The 21333-nt window shown below is 40.5% G+C and overlaps 1 protein-coding gene across 6 annotated transcripts in view; it reads right to left on the bottom strand.

Annotated features, from left to right (window-relative positions):
* Positions 1-304: 304 nt before the first annotated feature.
* The window catches only part of ARMC3 (armadillo repeat containing 3), a 92105-nt gene continuing 71076 nt past the window's right edge, over positions 305-21333 (bottom strand). For 3 of the 6 annotated variants that reach the window (XM_047743178.1, XM_047743174.1, XM_047743175.1), the window contains 3 exons: positions 8856-9056; positions 6641-6803; positions 305-1566 (listed from right to left, as the gene is read on the bottom strand). In XM_047743178.1, the coding sequence (XP_047599134.1) occupies positions 1357-1566; positions 6641-6803; positions 8856-9056 (574 nt within the window). In that variant the 3' untranslated portion in view covers positions 305-1356. Of the gene's footprint in view, positions 1567-5474; positions 5841-6640; positions 6804-7225; positions 8682-8855; positions 9057-21333 lie in introns of those variants that run through there. The other 3 variants (XM_047743176.1, XM_047743177.1, XM_047743179.1) reach the window with 3 other exon arrangements.

Here is a 21333-nt window from a genome sequence, read left to right on the forward strand (position 1 = left end):
CCTTGTCTGCTAGAGAGCTTAGCGTCAAATTTTCACCCACTGCTAACAAATGCATGGGATTTTCATGGATGCATTTGAATTCTAAGCTTATTCCTGGCCTTGTTGAACTTGCTTTCCAACACTTATGCCTGTTTTTCATTTATTTTTATCTTGTTACATCTTACATATCTTTGTAATCCACTTTAAATGTGTTCTGGATCAAAACAGACTTGAAAATGCTTAGACGGGTTTGCATCCTATAATCCATGCCCCAGTTCACGAAATTGCATGATAAATATAATTACCACACCATTTGATATAAAGAACTTTATTTTGAAATAAGGAAATACAAATTCTTTGAAGTTATACATCGGTTCATACGGAATCATCTCAGCCTTCATTTCTAAAGCCAAGCTGACTTTTAAAAACCTCCTAGTAAAATGATTACAGTAAACTTTAGACTTAAAGTCAGGCTAGGATATATGTACTTCATGACAGTCATCATATTACTAGTTTTTATTTATCTTTTAAATGTGTGTTTGTTCCCTGTTTTGCTCTCCATACTCAGAACACAATTTCTCACAAAGATTTACTCTCTTTCCTTATCTAAAATTTTCCAAAAAAGGATTTTTAGCCTACACAAATGCAAACAACTCATTTCATGGCCCAGCATGAAAATGTGTAAACGCAAATCAGAATTGTTTTTAACTGGAGGTATATATTTAAGTAAAACACAGACAGGACAAAAGACAAACACAGTTTATGGGACTAGGTTTTAGAAAGATTTTTAGTTCAGTGACGTATATTAAGTGATTTTCTTAATAATACATTTTTTATAGTGGGAACAAAAAATTTTTAGAATTTGTAATACTAAAATCGATCTATAGGTATTCGAACTATCAGTACTCTCACTTAGTGAGACGAGACATAGTCTTAGTGACTTAGTCACTTAGTCAGTCTTAGTGACTGAAGACATAAAATACTATTGAATTTATTTAACCTAGTGTTCCTGAAGCTTCTGGACATGACAGGCATGAGGCCATGGTATTGTCCCAGGAACAGCGGTCAGCAGCTGGGTGTTTTACCACATGGTTCCCAAAGGGCAGAGGCTCCTCAGGAAATAGTGGGAGGGATTAATTTTGACAATAATAAACTTTACATGAGGGTCAGTGTGCGTAATAGGATCTAACCAGACTGAACTCTCGCCAAGAGCCTGAAATCAGATCCACCACCAAGTTCAATCCAAGTGTCCTCGTTTCTACACAGAGAGAACATTTCTAATACTTTTATTTAAAGAAATAAAATCAATTGGTGAACTTCACAGGAAGTGTATATAATACATTTCTTGTGTGAACCCCTTTTTGTTCTTTTGGTAGCTTAGAGATATCTGTAAAGATCCGCTTCTTTACTTTTTAACTTCATCAACCCACCTGGATGGAACATGAGGTCAACGATATACACCTCAGGGGGAGGGAGAGCCCCAATCAGTCCCTTACGAGTTTCATTCATCAACTTAATTTCATTCCAAGCTCTGCCATACTCCCCACGAACCAGAGAGCAGCCAATGCCAATTTTATCAGCCAGCGCCTGTAGGAGAAAACACAAGAGCAACCAAAAGTGGGGAGGGAGAGGGACAGGGAAAAATCCTTAGCCAGAAAACCCACCTTGTTGAAGGTGAAACGTACAACTCTTGCAAAAAAGGGCTTAGGAAGGAGGCTGAAAAAAAATGTGGAATGTTGTGATAGGAGCGAATACAGTATGATAAGTTCCCTTGTTCCCAGAGATCCTGTAGACTCAAAAATCTCTGTGTAGGTCCTGCTGGGAAGTGACATTTTTCAGGCAGTTACACTGCATTGTATCAGCACAAGATTGATAATGTCATTGGAGAAAAGCTATTCCATGGGCTTTCAGCGCTACCGCACCTATCAATCTTTCTATGTTTCTAGGCGGCTCTGTGGGTGTGATATGCAGTGGGATTGAATGGAAGGATCAAATTGGTGGGGACCTTTTCCTCGCTGATTTATTCTGTGTGATGGGGACTGTGTCGTGTGCTGTGGGTCGGTCCTTCTTGGGCTGCCTGCTGCCACTTCCTCTGCAGTGGCTTATGTCCCTTGGAAGTGCTCTCTTCAGTTTGCCCTGATTTTGAGGTTATTTTAAAAAGTGTCTTTAAAATAATCTGGAAACTTCTTAGCCACATTGTAGCGTCTTAGCCACTTTCTAGTTATTGCCAATTCGGGCAAATGACAGCCTCCCTGTGCTTCCATTTCTTCATCTGAGAGATGAGAACAACAGAAGAGCCTCCTTCCTAGCAGGGTGTTTGCGGAGATGAAGGAGACGAATGCATGACAAGTGCTTAGAGTTATGAATGCTGCACAGAGTGGGGACTCAACAAGGGTTCCCAGTAGTAGAAGGCAAGAATTGTCTGGTTTTAATAATCCATGTATATAGTAATGTGATTCGTTTATTATTTACAATGTATTGACTACCAGGTAGGCTTTTTTGGGTGGACCAAGACGATTAAGACATGGTTTTCCCTCTTAGAGCCTTCAGTCCTATCTAGTCTGAGCCTGCCTGATAGTCAACTCCAATACAACAGTATCCAAATGGATGGCGTTCTGTGGTATCGTCATTTATAATAAGAAATACACATTTGGTCTTTGTCCCATTTCTGCCATGGAACTCCTAAATCCTTGGGATCTCCTAAGCGATGAGAACCAGAAAAGTGTCTTTATGTTTATGAGGTGACTTCTGGACCGCACTTAAGGATGGGGGCTGTTTGGCAGGGGAACCAATCTTAATTGGAGGGTTACAACATTCAGTCCCATCCCCACCTCTGGGGAGGGGAGAGGGATTGCAGGTTGAATCAGCCACCTGTGGCAATGATTTCATCAATTGTGCCTATGAAATGAAGCTTCCCTGAAAACCCAAAAGGCAAGGGTTTGGAGAGCTTCCAGGCTGGTGACCATGTGGAGATCCAGGGAGAGTGGCGCACCTGGAGAGGGGCACCAAGGCTCCAAGCCTTCTCCCCATACCTTTATCCATGCATCTCTTCCATTTGGCTATTCCTGAGTTATATCCTTTTATGATAAACTGGTGATTTAGTCATCCAAATGTTTCTGAGTTCTGTGAGTCCCTCTAGCAAATTAATCAGCCCTGAGGGGACTGTGTTCTTGGGAACCTCCAATCTACAGAAGCACAGATGACAACTGGGGCTTGGGACTGGTTGGCTAAAGTGTGTGTGGCGGGGATGGGACAATGTTGCAGGACCGAGCCCATAACCTGTGGGGTCTGACACTGTCTCTAGGCAGGTAGTGTTGAAATTGAGTTGCATTGAGCTAGCTGATGTCGGAGGACTGGCTGGGTGTATAAAACTGCCCCCCTACCCCCGGGCCTGCCACCCCTCCCCTCTTTGGAACTGGTACTTGGATCCACTTACACTCATTGTCTAGTGGGGTAGAGAGTTGAAAATAAACATGTTTTCTGAAATAATATTTATTGTTCTCTTAACTCCATGTCAAGGCCCTTTAAATCATCAAAATAATTCTATAAAACAGATAATGATTTCCCATTTTAGATAGCATTTCTCATTTTATGGAGAGTAAAACTGAGGCCAGATCAATTTCCTGAGGAAGGTCACCATAAGTGGTGACCTGATGTGGAAGCCAGGGAATCTGTCCCCGGGAGTCTGAGCTCCTAAGCTCAGGGTGATCCTGCCTCCCACTAAGTGGAATGAATTCCCAGCTGAAAGTCTCCATCTTCTCTGTGAAGTGGGAAACAAGGTCGTCTACTCCAAGAAAGAGGCAGAGATGAAAGTGTTAGTAGAAGGATGGGCAGGTGTAGGGCAGAGCTGCTGAGGAGAAAAGGGAAAGCTTGTGACCAGGAGCTGGAAAAGAGTGGCCAGGCCAACTCCATGTGAGTTGGGGATGCTGACTTGGCTGTGGCATTCCCCACTGTCAAGTTCCAAAGCCTGAGCATCACGGTGGAAAGGGCAAGCAATCCGACTGGGCCTGGGGGGACTGGCAAGGTAGTGGGGAGGACAGATGGGGTCAAGAAAGCGAGGTAAGTTAGTGCGTCAGTTATAAGGTCCAAGGATAATTCATCTAGGCTGCCAAGGGGGAAAAGCAAAGCCAAAGAGGAGGCAGCAAACTGGAAGAAAATAGGAGGATGAAGAGTATTCATAGGAGTGAATGATGCAGGAGGGCGGAAGGATAAGATTTCATCATTGGTATTGGCGGTCAGAATGTCAGGGGTAGGCAAGACCCGGCTATTGAATTGTGTGACTCCACGCAGGTGTGAGGGTAATAGGTTCACTCTGGCATGATGAGATGGACTGAATATTCGTGCCCCTCTCCACCCCAAACACATATGCTGAACCCTTGATTCTCCAGTTGGGTGGTATTGGGAGATGGATCCTTTAGGGAGTCAGGTTCAGAGGAGGTCATGAACATGGAGCCCCCACTGCGGGATTAATGCTCTTGTAAGAGGAGGAAGAGATCAGAGCCTCCTGTCTGTCTGGGATGTGAGGACACAGGCAGGAAGTGGCCATTGCAAACCAGGAAGAGGATCCTCACCCGATGCTGACTCTGCTGGCAGCCTGATCTTCGACTTCCCAGCCTCAGCAATTGTGAGAAAAAAGTGTTTACTGATTAAACCCCCCAGAGTATGGGATTTTGTGAGGGTAGCAGGAGCACAGTAATACAGTGCCTGTGAGACACTAGGGTGCAGCCCACTGTGCGCAGACACACAGATCAGGAATCAGGAGAGGTTTGTGGGACAGAGGAAAGAATCTGGGTGCCTTTGGCAGTTCATATTTAAGGCCATGTGACCGGAGGACCGCACTGTAGGAAATACATAAAGTGAGAAAAGAGAAGGTCTGGGGTGGAACCATGAGGGACCCCCACATTGAAGAGGGGTCGAGGAAAAGAGGTCTCCAAAGGTGACTGAGATGAGGGGGAAAGAGAGTTCAAAAGACTAAAGAGAGTGGTGTCAAGGGACAAGAAGGGCCAGTGACAAATTCTTTGACATATCAAGTAAGACAGATGATAGATTCCTGGGGTCCGTTCTGAGAGGAAACCAAGGCCAGGCTTCGGTGGGCTGAGGAGAAAAACCAAGGAAGCAGAGGAAGAACAAGGTGCTGAGATGACTCTGAATTTTGACCCAGAATGAGAATTATCTACAGATAGAAGCAATGTAGTAGGTTTGATTCAGATAGGCATGGGTTCAGGCTCCAGCTGGGCTTCTGGTTGACCTTGGGTAAGTTCCCTCTTTGAGTTCAGTTTTCTTGTCTTTCAAACAAGGGTAGTAATTTCAACCTTTGGCATTTCTGAGACTTTCACAATTGCATTTATCAAGTGCTTGACACGTAGTTCAAAATGATGGTGGTCACGGTAATAGGAGCTTTGGGAGTAGTTGTAGCTATGATGAGAAAAGATTTCTATTTCCTCTTTAAGTAGTATAGACTTTAGATTTTCAAGGAAAAACAGCTAATAGAGAGAAAGATTGAAGATAGGAGAAAATTCGATAAAGCAAGAAATCCAAGAAAATAGGGAAGGCTGGCATTTGGATTAGAGATTGAATTAGCTTAGAACTGGAAACAAGATACACATGGATGTAAAGAGGTTTGTAGGTATTTGGGAGGAGGTAGGAATCTTTACATTTAGTCTATAGTTCAAAAACCATTTTTACAGCTCCTGTTATAGTCCAGATACTTGAGACAATGGAGGAAAAAACCACCTACTTCTTTCTTGAATCTGATCCTTTTTGAGAGTCCTCATCTCAGTGACTAATGCCATCATTACCAGTTGCCCCATCCAGGACCTGAAAATCACTTTGTTCTTCTCATGCAACCCCTCATACCACACCTAGGCAGACACCAACTGTTTTCAGTTTTATCTCTTAAATCTCCCTGTACACTCACACCTTCTTTCACGCCCTCACAGCTATGGCTGTAGTAAAGGTCATCTGTAGTTCTTGCTCCAGGGATCTTCCAGTTGGTCTTTCTGTCTCCGGTCCTGCCCCTGCCTAATCGATTCCCCATTCTGTTGTCTGAATGGTGTTTCAAAATCATGTTACTGCTTTCCCCTTAACCACATTCACTGGCTCTCACAGATTTTAGGGTCAAGTGCAAACTCCCACGGTGCTCTGTGATCTGCCCGTTAGCCTCACCCAACCCCCCCTCTTTCCTGCATCCAGACAAACTACTCTGCATTCCTCCAATGGACCAGGGACTCTCATTCCTGTTACTTTGTATAAAATGTTTGCTTTGTTTAGAATGCTCTTGTCTTCCTTCTTTACCTGCTGAACTTCTATGTAGCCTCTAATATTCAGGCTGCATATCACTTCCTCCCCTGAAACCTTCCCTGACATCTCCTTAGAACCCACAAGTCTCCTTAGGTAGCTGGTGTAAGGGCTACCAATTTCATATCTCTATATTCCCAGATCTTAGAAGAGCCCTTGGCCTATAGTAGATGTATGATAACTGTTTAATGAATATGCTTCTGATAGTCTAGCAAATATACACATACATATATATCTCAAATAGAAGTAACTCTAAACGATAGGGTTAATATTAGCCAGTTAAATGTTAGCCACTGGCTCACACCATCATGATAAAGACCAACAGTTTTACCTACTGGCAAATGAAGCAAAACATCTTAAGTACCTTGAAGAGCAAAGCTCGATGGTAGAAGATTCCTTGTTTGATCAGTCCAATTGGTACAACATTGGATTTAAGTTGAAATTTTAGTTCACTTATATGAAGTTCCCAGCTGAAATCATGTAGTTTCTCTTTTGAAACTTTACCACCCATTTTTTCTGCCACATACCTGTTTCAATTACATTGAGATCAAATTAATCAAGTTTAATATCTCACTTTGGATGCTTTGAGTATAACTGTATGTGCAAAAACTATATTTCCTCTGACTTTTATTATTTGCTTTATTTTTTAAACTTACTATAAGTGTGTTAACATTATGCCTATTGTCTTCAAACTACCATGTGTAAACTGAAGTTCTATTTCATTCAACACAAAGGAAGAAATAAATGCTAATTTCAATATTTACAACAAGATATAAATCAATATCATACTAAATTTGTATCAGAGCAGTCTTAAAGTTCTATCTTGCTCTTGAAAAATATTTTCAAACGTTTCAATCTGAAATCCAAGGCATTATACTAACATATGGTCCTTCTTTTAAGGAATTTGAACACAGGGATAATAAAAACACACTGGAAATTTTCCCATTGGATTCCCAAATATTTTCAAGTCCTATAAGTGTTTTCCTTTTAAATTGTTTTTTTTTTTAGAGGCATTTATGTAACACTGAAGTGAGAGGAGAGAGGAAGGGGGCAGAAGGAAAACTAATTAAGTTGGGTGGTGTGCTTTGCCTGGGGGTTTCCTCCTTATTGGAAGCTCTCCCACAGAAGTTAATACACACACCTCCAAAAATCCTCTGTTGAAGGCTCCTACATCTTGGAGAAGAGGCAGAATTGCAAATTTTAAGAAAGAATTTCCTCTTGCTGTCCATAGGATCAAGCAAAGAAGAACAATGGCGAAAACCAGAAAGGGGCGGGGAGAGAGCTGCCTCGTGGACTCCGCCAGATGTCCTGTAATTAATGCCGGGAACCAAAGGCACAGGGACAAAACTCTGGATCTCGCCGCATAAAGGGCTCAGGTTAAAAAAACAAAAACAAAAAAACCCCAATTATTTGGGAATGATGAAAAGTGTTCCTGATAGGAACAGAGCATGGGACATCTGACAAATGCTGAAATGAGCTCAGAGTTCTGTGCACGTCATCACTTCTCAAGGACATCAGGAAAACTTCTGTCGCCAAAAATGTTCTCTTCCAGTTCTGGCTGCCGAGAAGTCAATGATCTGGCGGCTGTGTTTCTTGCAGTTGTCACACCCAGGTTTGATGAGTGCAAGGCACGTCTACTTGGAGTAGATCCAGGCTCTCGTGGAGACTACAGCTGCTGAAGGATCCAGTAGCTCACTTATGGGTTGTTGGTGCCAGCTACAGAGGCCACCCTCCGCTTCCTGCGATTCCTAATCCCTTACAGCTACCAAGTCCAGTTCTCAGATTTCTCTTAGTGGACTCACATTAAATGCTCTAATGAGGAAGGCAACGTCACCTGGCGTCCGCAGAGCGTGGAGCCTGCCCGAACAGCCACCCCTTAGAGAGCGCACACCCTCACTTGAGAGCAATGCGAAATGCAAAATACCAGACATCTATCTGATCAAAAAATCAGTGATAGCTATTTGTATCAGAAAAGAATTTGTGGGGCTGGGGTAACCTGGTAATGGGCATTAAGGAGGGCATGTGATGCAATGAGCACTGGGTGTCATAGAAGACCGATGAATCACTGAACTCTACCTCTGAAACGAACAATACACCACATGTTAATCCACTGAACTTCAATTTAAAAAAATCAAAAAAAGAAAATAATTTGTGAGTTTGCAAAGAATTCACAACAGGATTCCTTTAAATCATGAGCACCCCATGTACCTAAGGAGTAATTTAATTTTTTCTTTCTTTTTTTTTTATTTTTGGAGTAATTTAATTTTCAAACTTTTGATTCATTCCTAACTTCTTCAGGATCACATTGAACGATGCCTTTAATGGTTTAGCTGGAGAAAATGACAAAAGCATTTTTCTTTAAGCAATTTCCAGCTCCTAGCTCTGATTCTTGGCGGAAATGGGACCTAAAATAGAAATTGGGCATTTTTTCAATTTATTGTGTTTCTGCTTCAGGGTCAGGAGTGGGGGACAGTAATTATGGTGTCGTTAGCTGAAAATGGGCTAAGAAATGCAAACCACTAAAATCAAAAACTTTACTTCAGAAACTTAAAATGCCTATGTAGATAGAGACAACTTACTTGGCAAGAGCCTCAATCTGCTCCTTGATATTCGTTATGGGGAATATTGACTTGGTCACTTCATATACATAAACACAGAAGTCCGGGTCGGAGGGAGGGTACCATTCTTTATCGGGGCTCCCTTCTCCGATCAGTCTGGGGACTGCTGCAACCTCTTCTTCCTCCTTCACTTTTTCCTCTTCTTTTTTCCCTCGGCCTTTCCTTTGAGAGGAAATGGCAGCAATCAGAGTCATGCAATGAACAGGCAGTAACTGCGCTCCGAGTTCATCTGAAGAGCACCCCAGAAATAGAGTAGTTTATACCTTAACGACCGTATCATATGCAGCTTTCAAATTTTTGATGACAACGATAGCATTTTATAGTCTCTATATTATGTAAGAGAAATTAGCTTTCAAGATAATATGACATGACTGATATGTATTATGAAAATCGTACACTGGTCTTGCCTACGATTGCCTAGCCAGATGTCTGGTGCGTAGTAGGTACGTAATAAACATTTATTGAATTGGGAAAAAAATAGGTTGCCTCCTCAGGGAGTCTAAGCCGGTCTTACATCCTTTCTTGCTTCGGTTGAGACCTTCCGCAGGAAGAGTCTGAATCACTGTGTTTTAAAAAAAGAACGATCCAAAACATGGAAAAAAAGCAAAACAAAATAAGGCTGGCATCCATGTCACGCAGGAGTGAAGACTTACCTAAGTTTATCTTTTTTTTTTTTAAAGATTTTATTTATTTGACAGAGAGAGACAGCACAAGCAAGCAGAGTGGCAGGCAGAGGGAGAGAGAGTAGTAGGCTCCCCGCTGAGTAAGGAGCCCGATGCGAGACTTGATCCCAGGGCCCTGAAATCATGACCTGAGCCAAAAAAGGCAGTGCCTTGACCGACTGAGCCACCCAGGCATTCGTTACCTAAAGTTTATCGAGTGAAATGCACTTAATTCTGTACTTAGGAAAACTGGAATGTACTTAGTTGTAAAGATACTGTTTAATTAAAACATTCTGTGAATTAATTGCTTCAAACTTAGAGAATTTGCTAGCTAACATGTGTTTGTTTAGTAGAGATGCAAACTATTTCTGTGGATTGAGAAGATCTTGCCAGAGGCTATAGTTTATTGTCCTGTAGGATACTAACTAGTTGTTGTTGTTGTTGTTTTTTATGTAACTCAGTGATCTTTTCCTAACATTCCTTAATTAAACTGGATATAAATACCTAGATCCTCAAATGTCCTTTGGACCAAATGTCCTCTGGACTAATACTAACATCTTACTGGTTCCCTCATTAACTTATGAGTTGGGCAAAAGTAATGACATGTGTTCTCATTCCAGGTAACATGGAGTAGGCACATTTAATCCTGTTTCTCCTACTGAATACAGTCCATCAAACCCGGACAGGATTCGACCACTACTTGAAGACTCTGAAAAGCAAATGGTACCAGGAAGAGCTGAGAAAATCTTTTGAATTATTACTGAACAGATGGTGAGTTTATTTTTTTCTCCAGTATTTTCCAAACCAGACACAGCTCAAAATCTGGAAGTAGTCATTAGCACAGACAGAGCTCAAGGAGGAGCCCTCTTGAGAAACAGAAAAGACACAGGGTGGAGAAAAGCTGTGTTTTGTTGTGTTCTTTTTTTTCCCCTCCATTCTTTTGTGCCCCAGCCCCTAAGGAATCCTGTGACAGTGGTGGCAGTGGTGACATCAGCATTTCATAAGAACCTAAAATAACTTTATACTTGCTCAGTCCTCATGTTGCTTGGCTGGAGATATAGGGCCAGTCATGGGAAGAGTATAGCAGGGCAGGATAAATGAAGTTTTCTGGCCTGAGGACCAAAAAGAAACCTCCAAGGAACTAACAAAGACAAGGGAGATCACGAAGAGGGAAAAGCTCAGGAAAAAAAAAAATCAAGTTATTTATGAATTCTTAGGCTTACCGCCCCCGCCCCCCAAGCTGTGTATACATGGTTCTGACCCTAAACAGTACATCACAGATTTTGAGGATGGAACAATGGGACTGACCACCACCCAAATCCTAAGCTGGACACACAGTCAGGACTGCTCCAAATAGCACTGCCAAGCTTTTGGAAACCAGACTGACCATGGAAATGACAACCCACGAAACACTGGCTGAAACTTGCTTAAGATTGGAAGCAGCTGGGTCTGAGTGCCTGACTGTCTCAGTTGGAAGAGTGTGTGACTCTTGATCTTGGGGTCGTGAGTTCGAGCCCCCATGCTGGGTGTAGAGATTACTTAAATAAAATACAACTTAAAAAAAGAAGAAGAAGAAGAAGAAATCAACTGGGTCAACTACTGGCTAAAACAGACACACAAAAAAGACATTTTTCTTTGAAGGCATATAAGACTCATTCACTAATATCTTGATTACTGTATTTTTATCACAAATCATTAAATCAGAGACATTCAACTTTATTCTTCTTTTTCAAAATTATTTTACATACCTTCCCATAAAGTTTTTAGAATTAGCATGTCTGTATCTACAGAAAATCCTACTGGAATTTTGATGGAATTATACCAAATTTATAGATCAATTTGGGAGAAATCTGACATTTTTACTATGTTGAATTTTCCAACACATGAACATGGTATATCTCTTCACTCATTCAGTGACTCTTTGATTTCCTTTGTATTTGATGCTTCTCAATGTATAAGTTTTGTTTCACTTTCATTTTTATTTCATATTTCATTTTGAAATCTATTAAAAATGGTAGTCAACAAATTTTGGGGTTTCAATTTTTTATTGTCAGTATATAGAAATATGATTTCTGTGTATTGACCTGATATCCTGATCTATTGCTAAACTCACCTATTAGTCCTATGAGGCTTTTTTTTTTTAAGATTTTATTTATTTATTGACAGAGAGATCACAAGCAGGCAGAGAGGCAGGCAGAGAGAGAGGAGGAAGCAGGCTCCCCGCCGAGCAGAGAGCCCGACGTGGGGCTCATCCCAGGACTCTGAGATCATGACCTGAGCTGAAGGCAGCGGCCCAACCCACTGAGCCACCAGGCGCCCCCCTATGAGGTTTTTTAAAAAGTAGATTCTTGGGGTGCCTGGGGGGCTCAGTGGGTTAAAGCCTCTGCCTTCAGCTCACGTCATGGTCCCAGGGTCCTGGGATTGAGCCCCGCATTGGGCTCTTTGCTCAGCCGGGAGCCTGCTTCCTCCTCTCTCTCTCTGCCTGCCTCTCCGTCTATTTGTGATATCTCTCTCTGTCAAATAAATAAGTAAAATCTTTAACAACAACAAAAAAGTAGATTCTTTAAGGATTTTCTTTTCTTTTCTTTTTAAAAGATTTTATTTATTATTTGACAAAGATCACAAGTAGGCAGAGGGGCAGGCAGAGAGAGAGGAGGAAGCAGGCTCCCCACAGAGCAGAGAGCCCAATGCAGGGCTCAATCCCAGCACCCGGGGATCATGACCTGAGCCAAAGGCAGAGGCTCAACCCACTGAGCCCCCAGGTGGCGCCCCTCTTTAAGGATTTCTATTTAGACTATCTTGTTGTCTGCAAAATAGGAACTATTTTTCCCCCCTCACTTTCCAATCTTCATACTTCTAAAAAATGCTTATTGCATGTGTAGGCCTTCCAATACATGTTGATAGGAGTGATAAGAATAGTTATCCTTTGGTTCATGATCTTGTCAAAAGCATCCAGTCTTTCAAACCATTAGTAAGATATAATCAGTAGTTTTCTTCACCCCTCCGTGGATGCCTTTCATCAGATAGAGAAAGTTCCCTTATATTCCTATTTTGCTGACAGTTGTATTTTTTATCATAAATAATGTTGAATTTTGTCAAATAATTTTTCTGCATCAATTAATATAATCATGTAGGTTTTTTTCTTTATACTGTCAATATGGTAGATTACATTGATTTTCAAATGCTGACCAGCCTTACATTCTTGGGGATAAACTCCTCTGGATGAATGATTCGTTTTATGTATTGCTGGATTTGATTTGCTAATATTTCATGGAGGATTTTTACATCGTATTCAGGATGGTGTACCACAGTAATTTTCTTTTTCTTTTTAAAGATTTTTTTTTTATTTATTTGTCAGAGAGAGAGAGAGAGAGCGCACAAGCAGGCAGAGGCAGAGAGAGAAGCAGGCTCTCCGCTGAGCAAGGAGTCTGATGGGGGACTTGATCCCAGGACCCCGGGATCATGACTCGAGCCAAAGGCAGTGGCTTAAACCGACTGAGCCACCCAAGCATCCCCATAATTTTTTGTATAACCACCTTTCTGATATTGCATTAGGATAATACATTGGGAAACATTTTCCCTTATTTCCTGGAAAAGACTCTTTAGAGTTGTTATTAGTTCTTGAAACATTTTACAGAATTACAAATAAAACCATCAAGGTCAGTAGATTCTTTTTAGGAATGGTTTTATGAATTCAGTTTCTTTCATAGTTCTGGATTATTTAGTCATCCATTTCATTCTTGGTGAGTTTTAGTAGTTTGCAGTTTTTGATGAATTTGCTCATTTCCTCTAAGTGGCTGAATTAAAGTGCTCATAGCATTATCCTTCAATGTGTGTAGGGTTTGTGATGTTAATTCCTTCTTTCATTTCTTAATATTGATAATTTACATATTTCTTTTTTATGTTTTGTCAGTCTTGCTAAAAGTTTTTCAATGTTATTGATGTTTTTATTTTTATTTATTTTTTAAAAGATTTATTTATTTATTTGACAGACAGAGATCACAAGTAGGCAGAGAGGCAGGCAGAGAGAGAGGAGGAAGCAGGCCCTGTGCAGAGCAGAGAGCCCGATGTGGGGCTCGATCCCAGGACCCTGGGATCATGACCTGAGCCGAAGGCAGAGGCTTTAACCCACTGAGCCACCCAGGCGCCCCTTATTGATGTTTTTAAAGAATAAGCTTTTGATTTCATTTGCTTTCTCTGCAGTTTTTCTGTTTTCAATTCCATTAATTTCTGGCCCTTTTTATTTTCTTCCTTCTCCTTGTATTGGGTTTTCTTTGCTTGTTTTTTTTCTAGTTTGAGGTAAGAGCTTAGCTTACTGACTCAAGACCTTCCTTTCATTTTAATACATTTAGTAAAATAAATTTCCCTCTAAGCACTGCTTTGCTTTTATCCCACAAATTTTGATATGCTATATCTTCACCTTCATTCAGTTCTTTGTAGTTTTAAACTTCAAGACTGTTGTCCCATAGTTTATTTAAAAACGTGTCATCAATTTCTGCCCATCTAGAGATTTTCTTGTTGTCTTACTGTTGTTAATTTCTAGTTTGCTTCTATAATGGTCAGAGATCATATCCTCTATGATTTCAATTATTTCAAAGTTGCTTAGCTTTGTTTTATGACCCTGGGTATTTGTAAATGTTCCACATGAAGTTGAAAAAATACGTTTTCTGTTGTTAGTGTTGAGTGTTCTATAATATATTGATTAGATCCTATTTATTGCTGGTGTTGTTCAAAATCTTTTATAATCTTTACTGATTTCAGGTCAAGTAGTTCTGTCAGTTGCTCAGGTGGAGAGTGTTGAAATCCTCAGCCATAATTTGGACTTGTCTATTTCTACTTTCTGCTCTATTAGTTTTTGCTTCATGTATTTGAGGATCTGCTGTTTGGTGCTAACATTATTAGACCATTATGTCTTCCTCACAGATTAACCCATTTTGTCATATGTAATGTTCCTCTTTGTCTCTAGAAATTTTCTTTTTTTTCTGAAGTCTACTTTATTACATATTAAAAGGCCACTCCTGCTTTTTAAAAAATTAATGTTTACATGGTATCTTTTTCCATCTTTCACTTTCACCTACCTATACCAATGATTTGAAGTGAGTGTCTTTAAACAGCATATAGTTCCACATAACATTTTTTAAAAGATTTTATTTTTAAGTAGTCTCTACACCCAAATGGGGCCCAAACTTACAACCCTGAGATCAAGAGTCACATGTTCTACCAACTGAGGCAGCCAGGTGCCCCTCCATCATAACTTTTTAATCCACTCTGCCAATCTCTGCTTTTTGATTGGTTCTTACTCCTCTGTTTTTTTCCTTTTTTGACTTTTTGTCAGTTACCTGAATATTTTTAGTTTCCACTCTGATTTATTTGCACCATTTTTGACTGTATCTCTTTGTATTGGTTTGTAGTGGTTACTGTAAGATTTTAGTACACATACGTGGTTTATCACAGTCTGCTGGTATCCACATTTTACCACTTTGAGGGAAGCGTGGGAACCTCACATCCATGGAGGTCTCTTTACCTTTCTTCATTTTTGTTTCAATCATCAAATATGGTTTATAAAACTCACGAGGAAATAGACAGGCTATTGTGTATACCCATATTCCAATTCTTTTTGCTATTCCTTCTTTCTTCCTTGATGCTTCCAGTTTCTTTCAACATTTTCTTCTTGTTTGAAGAACTTCTAGTAACTAGTCAGTATGTAAAGGTAGAACTATCGGGAATAAATTCTTTGTTTTCCTTTGCTTGGAAATGTCTTTACTTCCCCCTCTTCGTAGCTAAAGGATAGTTTCCGCAGAGACAGAAGACACGGTTGATTTCTTTAGCAGTTGAGAAGTGTTATGCCATTTCCTTTTAGCCTGAGAGAAATGTACTGTCATTCAAACTGGAGTTTCCCTATAGGAAACTGGAGCATGCGCTTTTATGAATTTTGGATTCCATGACTCAAGTGGACTTCCTTGGGCGGAGCTATCTCCCACAAGAAAATTGCATCCTACGCTATGCTAACAGAAAGGGAGGGAGGACAAGGAAACCTCTGTGTGATTTCTATAGCCTTTGCTTAAGTGTGTCTTTTTCCTGCAGCTCCTATATTATATCTTTTGCTATAATAAATCTCGGCCATAACTATATATAAATATAAATATAATATATCCCCAGCTAGCCAAGAAAATGGGGCTAGGTCAGGTGAATTTCCTAAATTATGTCCTTGCAACTATTGAGCATTCTGTTCCACAAGCAGTACATTGGCAGGAATTATCTTTAAGTATTTCCTGAAGCACAAGGTGAAGGGAGGGGGCATCAGCTAAAGGCCATGTAATTTTCTCTTTATTTGATGTAAAAATACAAAAATAATTTTATGAAATGCTTTTGGAGAATTACACAAAACTCTGTGATCATAACAAATACTAAAAGTTTTATATTTTCTTTTTTAAATTTATTATTTATTGGAGAGAGACAGAGGGAGAAGCAGGACCCTGCTGAGCAGGGCCTGATCTTAGGACCCCAGGACCATGACCTGAGCCAAAGGCAGATGCTTAACTGACCGAGCCTCCCAGGTGCCCCAAGTTTTATATTTTCTAATTCAATATTCTATTGACTGTAGCTAAGTAAAGGGCTGAGCCTAATCATGTATGAAATGCACTCATCACATATTATGGTAAAATCTTTAAGCAAAAATTAGTATTTTTCCAGCTCTACAATCTAAACACCTTCCTTTGTTTTTTTGTAAATGGAACATCTTCACACCCATAGGAAGACTTTAGAAAAAAGCAAACGACCACTGGAAGGTCAATCAGAATGGTGGGAAGCATATTTAGGTTTACCTGTTCAGGGTAAACCCAGTTACAGGGTAGCTTTGTAATATTGGACAGTTTGACTCAGAGCCACCTATAAAACAAAGCAGGTTGTCTTTCTCACTGAGTGTGCCTCCAGGAGAAAGGAAGAATCATTTGGCTCGTAGAAGATGTCAGCCAGCACACAGGGCTAAGAGCATCATGGAGGGCAAGCTTATTGAGCGATTAAAAAGGGATAATTTAATGGAGATCTTGAACTGTAGTTTCCCACAGCTCTATATGGAAGTATTTCATTTGAACTTCTTTCCCATGAAGTCTGCCCAGTTGTGTTAATAAGGGCTTTAATACTTAAAGGAATTTCATTTCTAAATAAATATGGAAACAAGTACTCAGAAATAACAAAATTAACTCTCGTAAAATTAATCCTCAGAAAGAACATCAATTTGTGATTAAAGATAGCAGGACTTTTAACTTTCTTACAGAGGCTTGAGCGAAACTACCTCAGAAAACAGAGATTTACTGTGGGGATCCAGAACAACAAGGATCGTTTCTGTGTTCATAGGTGGATGAGAAGGCAGGCAGCTAAGTCGAGAGAGAGATTTGTCTGGCTCCAAATTGTGCATTGACATTTTCAAAGTTTAATCACTCACTCCTTTTTGACATCATCAACTATTTGAACAAATAAATTAGAAGGCAAGGCTGCTGGGAGAACTGTAAGTCATGAATCTGGCCCACATGGGGTTTCAATTTAGGCAGGAAGATTTTGGTATATGAAAAATAACTATCATGCCTGGTAGTGTTCGATAAATTCCACACGAGTGACAAAAATACGAAACTCAAGATGTTCTAGAAATCTATCCCAACTGGGCGTCCAATTCCACCTACTCTGTTCCAAAGAGAGTATTGTACAAAGTGGACACACAATGTATTCTGGGCTTAGAAGGATGCATGTGTGTGTGTGTGTGTGTGTGTGTGTGTGTGTGTGTGTGTAGTTTATTTTGTTATTTGTCAATGTCCCAGTAGGGTGTAAGCTCTTTGAAAACAGAGGTTTTTGTTCACTGCTGTATCTCTAACACTAGAACAACTCCTAGCACCTAGTATAGTAAATATTTGCTGAATGAATGAATAATATCAAGAAAAGAAGGTGAGGAGGTATTTAAATATGATTAAGATGTTAAGGGTGATTAAGAGACAGTATCTATTTCTGAAAGACTTTTGTAGTCAGTCCAGATTTGGGGGGGAAGGGAAAAATGGCTAAGCTAAGGTTAAAAAGAAGGGCTTGAGGGAAATTATTTTAAAAATAAAAATGTTTTAGGAAGTCACGATGATGAAGATCAAGACAGAACAGCAGAAATGTTTAAGTACATGTGGTAAATTTCTAGAAGACTCCAGAGATAAACAGAACGGAAGGAAACAAAATAGAAACAGGAAAGCAATAAACTTTTAGTGTGTATAATAAACTCACACACAATCAACTTAAATATTTATGAAAATTGGTCTGAGTACAAAAATACAGCACAGATAGAACTTATAATACATTTACAAATAGGTATAGTAAATGTTTATTGTAAGGAGAATGGTCTTCATAAAGAAAAGCTTCAGAGGGCATATTAGATTTGTTAGCTCCGGTAAAGCCTAGGAAAGTATCAAGGATAAAGAGGAACTAATCACCTCTCCCATGAGTGTTTTCCCATGAAGGACAGCACGACTGAAACCTTCACATGCAAAAATAATCTGGTTGCTGGTTACCCAGTGAGACCATGTTGCTTCCAGATTTTAATTTACGTAGAATATGGTGATGATATTCATGAGGAGAAAGAGAAAAATCATTCCTTCCTTATCCATTAGGCTACCCCACACACATAATTGATTTGCTTGTTTCCCATCCCTTCTCTCCTCTTCCATTCAAGAAGTTAGCCACTTTGTGGTCCTAGATGGCTCATCATTCTTTGTCAGTATCTCTCAGTAACTTCGTGGTAACATTAAACATCTCAGATGAATAGAGTTAAAATGTTTTATTCAATCTCCACGATCCAAAGGACTAACAGTCACAAGACAAGAAGGACTGACCAAAAGACAGACAACAAGACAACAAGATTATGACCAACCTATCTCCCCAGTGGACCCAGGAATACGGAGGGGGTAAAGGTCTGGATATACACTGATCACTTAAGTATGCCAGGCAATGGTTTAGGCACTAGAAAAACATAGTTTCACTTACTGTCACAGAACCTCTATGAGGCAAGGATCTTTTCTGTTTTAGAGATAAGAAAACAAAGGACCAGTTTTGTCTGAACGTAAAATGTGTGTTCTCCTTCATGCTAACAATCTTTCTGAATGTTGGGAGTACATCAGGGTTTATCTTCAAGTGGGGAGAAGATTCAGGGACAAGGAGGAGAATGGAAATGACGTGAGAAGAAATAATTATCTTCATTTGTTTACTTATTCTCCTGGGGCATATTGGGAGGGAGTCAAACCTCTATTCCCTTCAACAACCAACACTCAATATTTGAAATTATTTATGAATATTTAATCTATAAATATTTCTTGACTGTCCCCGGTGTTCATAACATTATTCTAGGCGCTACGACTATAAAAATGAAAAAGGCCTGGTCCCAGGTCTCAAGTTGTCCATTGCTGAGTAAGAAAGACAAATAGATCAAAAGCGAGAAGTTCAGGTTACATATGAGACCATTTGCATTCATGAAGGAGTGAACACAAAGAGAATACCTAATGTGGGTCACCAGGGAAGGCCTCACAAAAACAAATATATAATGAGTCAGAATTTGCCATGCAAAAAAAAAAAGAAGAAGAAGAAGAATTTGCCATGCACAGGAGACATGTAAGACAATCAGAAAGGGTGCCATGGTGGCTGTTTGGACTTCATCTGGAGGATGACAGGGAATCATTGCTTTAGGCAGAGTAACATCATCAGCCTTTCATTTCAGGGAAGGTAATTCAGGGGGGTAGCATGGAGGATGGGTTTGTGGAGGGCTATACAAAAGGCAGAAGAATCTTACAAAAAGGAGGTTAGTGGCTTGAGATGTAATACAAAGGCCTGCACTGGGGACGTAAAGGTGAAAATGGAGGGAAACCATGACTTAAGAGACATTGAAGGCATGGGACTGAGAGTCAGTGTAGGAGGAGAAAGGAGAAGAAGGACTTTAAGATGATTCCTAGGCTTGAGCAACTGCATGGGAAGATGGTAACATTCACCAGCCTAGGGAAGAGAGGAGGAGGAAGTTTGGCAGTTGGGGGAACAATGGGTTTCATCGGGAACACATTGTTTACAGGGCAGCAGGAGAGAGAAGGCTAGACTCAGGAGAGGGGTATATACATGTCAGCAGTAGCTAAAACCATGGAGAGTGAGAGTGGGAGTACATGAAGAATCCTGAGAACGGGAGTAAATGAAGAATTCTGGAGCATGTCAGTATATAAGGTAGTTGTGATGGATAGATGAGGATATAACAAAAAGGGCCAGAAAAGAGTAGACTTACCATCAAACAAGAAGGTAGGGATCAAATGAGATAAAGATGTGAGTAGTACAGAAAAATCAAACTATCAAATAGTGTAATTAAGAACCCATGGCTATCTGAAGATCAGCACTTTTAAAAATTCACTTAAATTCTAGTTAGTTGACATAGAGTTCAATATTGGTTTCAGAAGTAGAGTTCAGTGGTTCATCATTTACATAAAACATGCAGGTCTCATCATCACAAGTGCCCTCCTTAACCCTAATCACCCATCTCCCTCCATCAACCCCCAATTTGTTCTCTATAGTTAAGATCTTGTCTCTCATAATTTGTTTCCCCCTCTCTTTTTCTGCCTCCCTGAAGATCAACATTTTGATATTTAAAGTACACAAAATAACTTTCAAACCAGTAGGACTGTCCATTCTCTCCCAAAAGATTTAGGATTAAGAACCAGACTAAGCTATAAGAAAAACAAGACGATATTCTGCCAAGAATAGCAGAATCACCAAAGATTAAAGCTGATACACTATCAGAGGCACCAGAGGGAAAAGTACACTTTGACTGATGATGTTAAGTACAATATATGTGCAATGGTCTCCCATCAGACCTAGTGCCTACCCTTCCCTTATCAAGAAGGCAGAAGGCCAGTTCTTCCCCAGGGCCATGGCTGGGTAGACCAAAGGGAGACACCTCCCTCAAAGCCAGCCCATACTTTGTGTGGCCTATGAAGGGGAAGATGGTCTCTCTGACAAGTATGCACTGGATAGTTGTTGGGCTTTAGAACTGAAAGTTTGCTTGGAACTGGAGCCAGATCTGTCCCCATGGCAAACCAAAGTCACATAAAAGCTACGGTTACGGGTGAGGCAGTAACCAAAAGAAAGTCAAGGAGGATAACAAAGCATCTGTAAAGAAGATGCCACACACGTGGAGAGAGAAAAAGAGAGGGAGAGAGACAGAGACTCTATTGACTTCCTCCCAGCTCGCGTCCTTGAGGGGATGGCTGCATTTCCCACATCGGACTCTGGAGTCTTCTCTGCATCCCTGCAAGGGCTGAGTGGACTTGGGCTCCCTGCAGCTGTCTCCTACAACTGTACTGACATTCGTTGAGTGTCTCCTCTGTGCCAGGCACTGCTCTATATGCTTTGCTAATTTATTTAAGCCTCAGAACACCCTATGTTATGTCCATTGTACTGAGGAGGGGGCTCAGGCAAAGAGAAGGTAAATAACTTGCTCAAGACACACGGTTTATCACGGTGGACCTTGTCAGAAATATTCTTTTCCTGCAGACGTTCAGATTTCTATCCTCTTGAAGAAACATGAATGCCTCTGTATGCCCACCAAATCCCTGGGCTAAGCACTAGGGATGGAAAGAGAAATCACTCAAGTCAGAACATGGTCTTGTCCTCAAGGAGGTCTCCATGCAAGTAGAATGAAGCACAGAGAAGCCCAGGGAGGAAAGGAAAGACAGGAAGAGAAGGTGGGGGGCGGGGGCAGGATAAGGAAGGGAGGG

The sequence above is a fragment of the Lutra lutra genome, chromosome 8, assembly GCF_902655055.1.
Source record: "Lutra lutra chromosome 8, mLutLut1.2, whole genome shotgun sequence".
Taxonomy (NCBI): domain Eukaryota; kingdom Metazoa; phylum Chordata; class Mammalia; order Carnivora; family Mustelidae; genus Lutra; species Lutra lutra.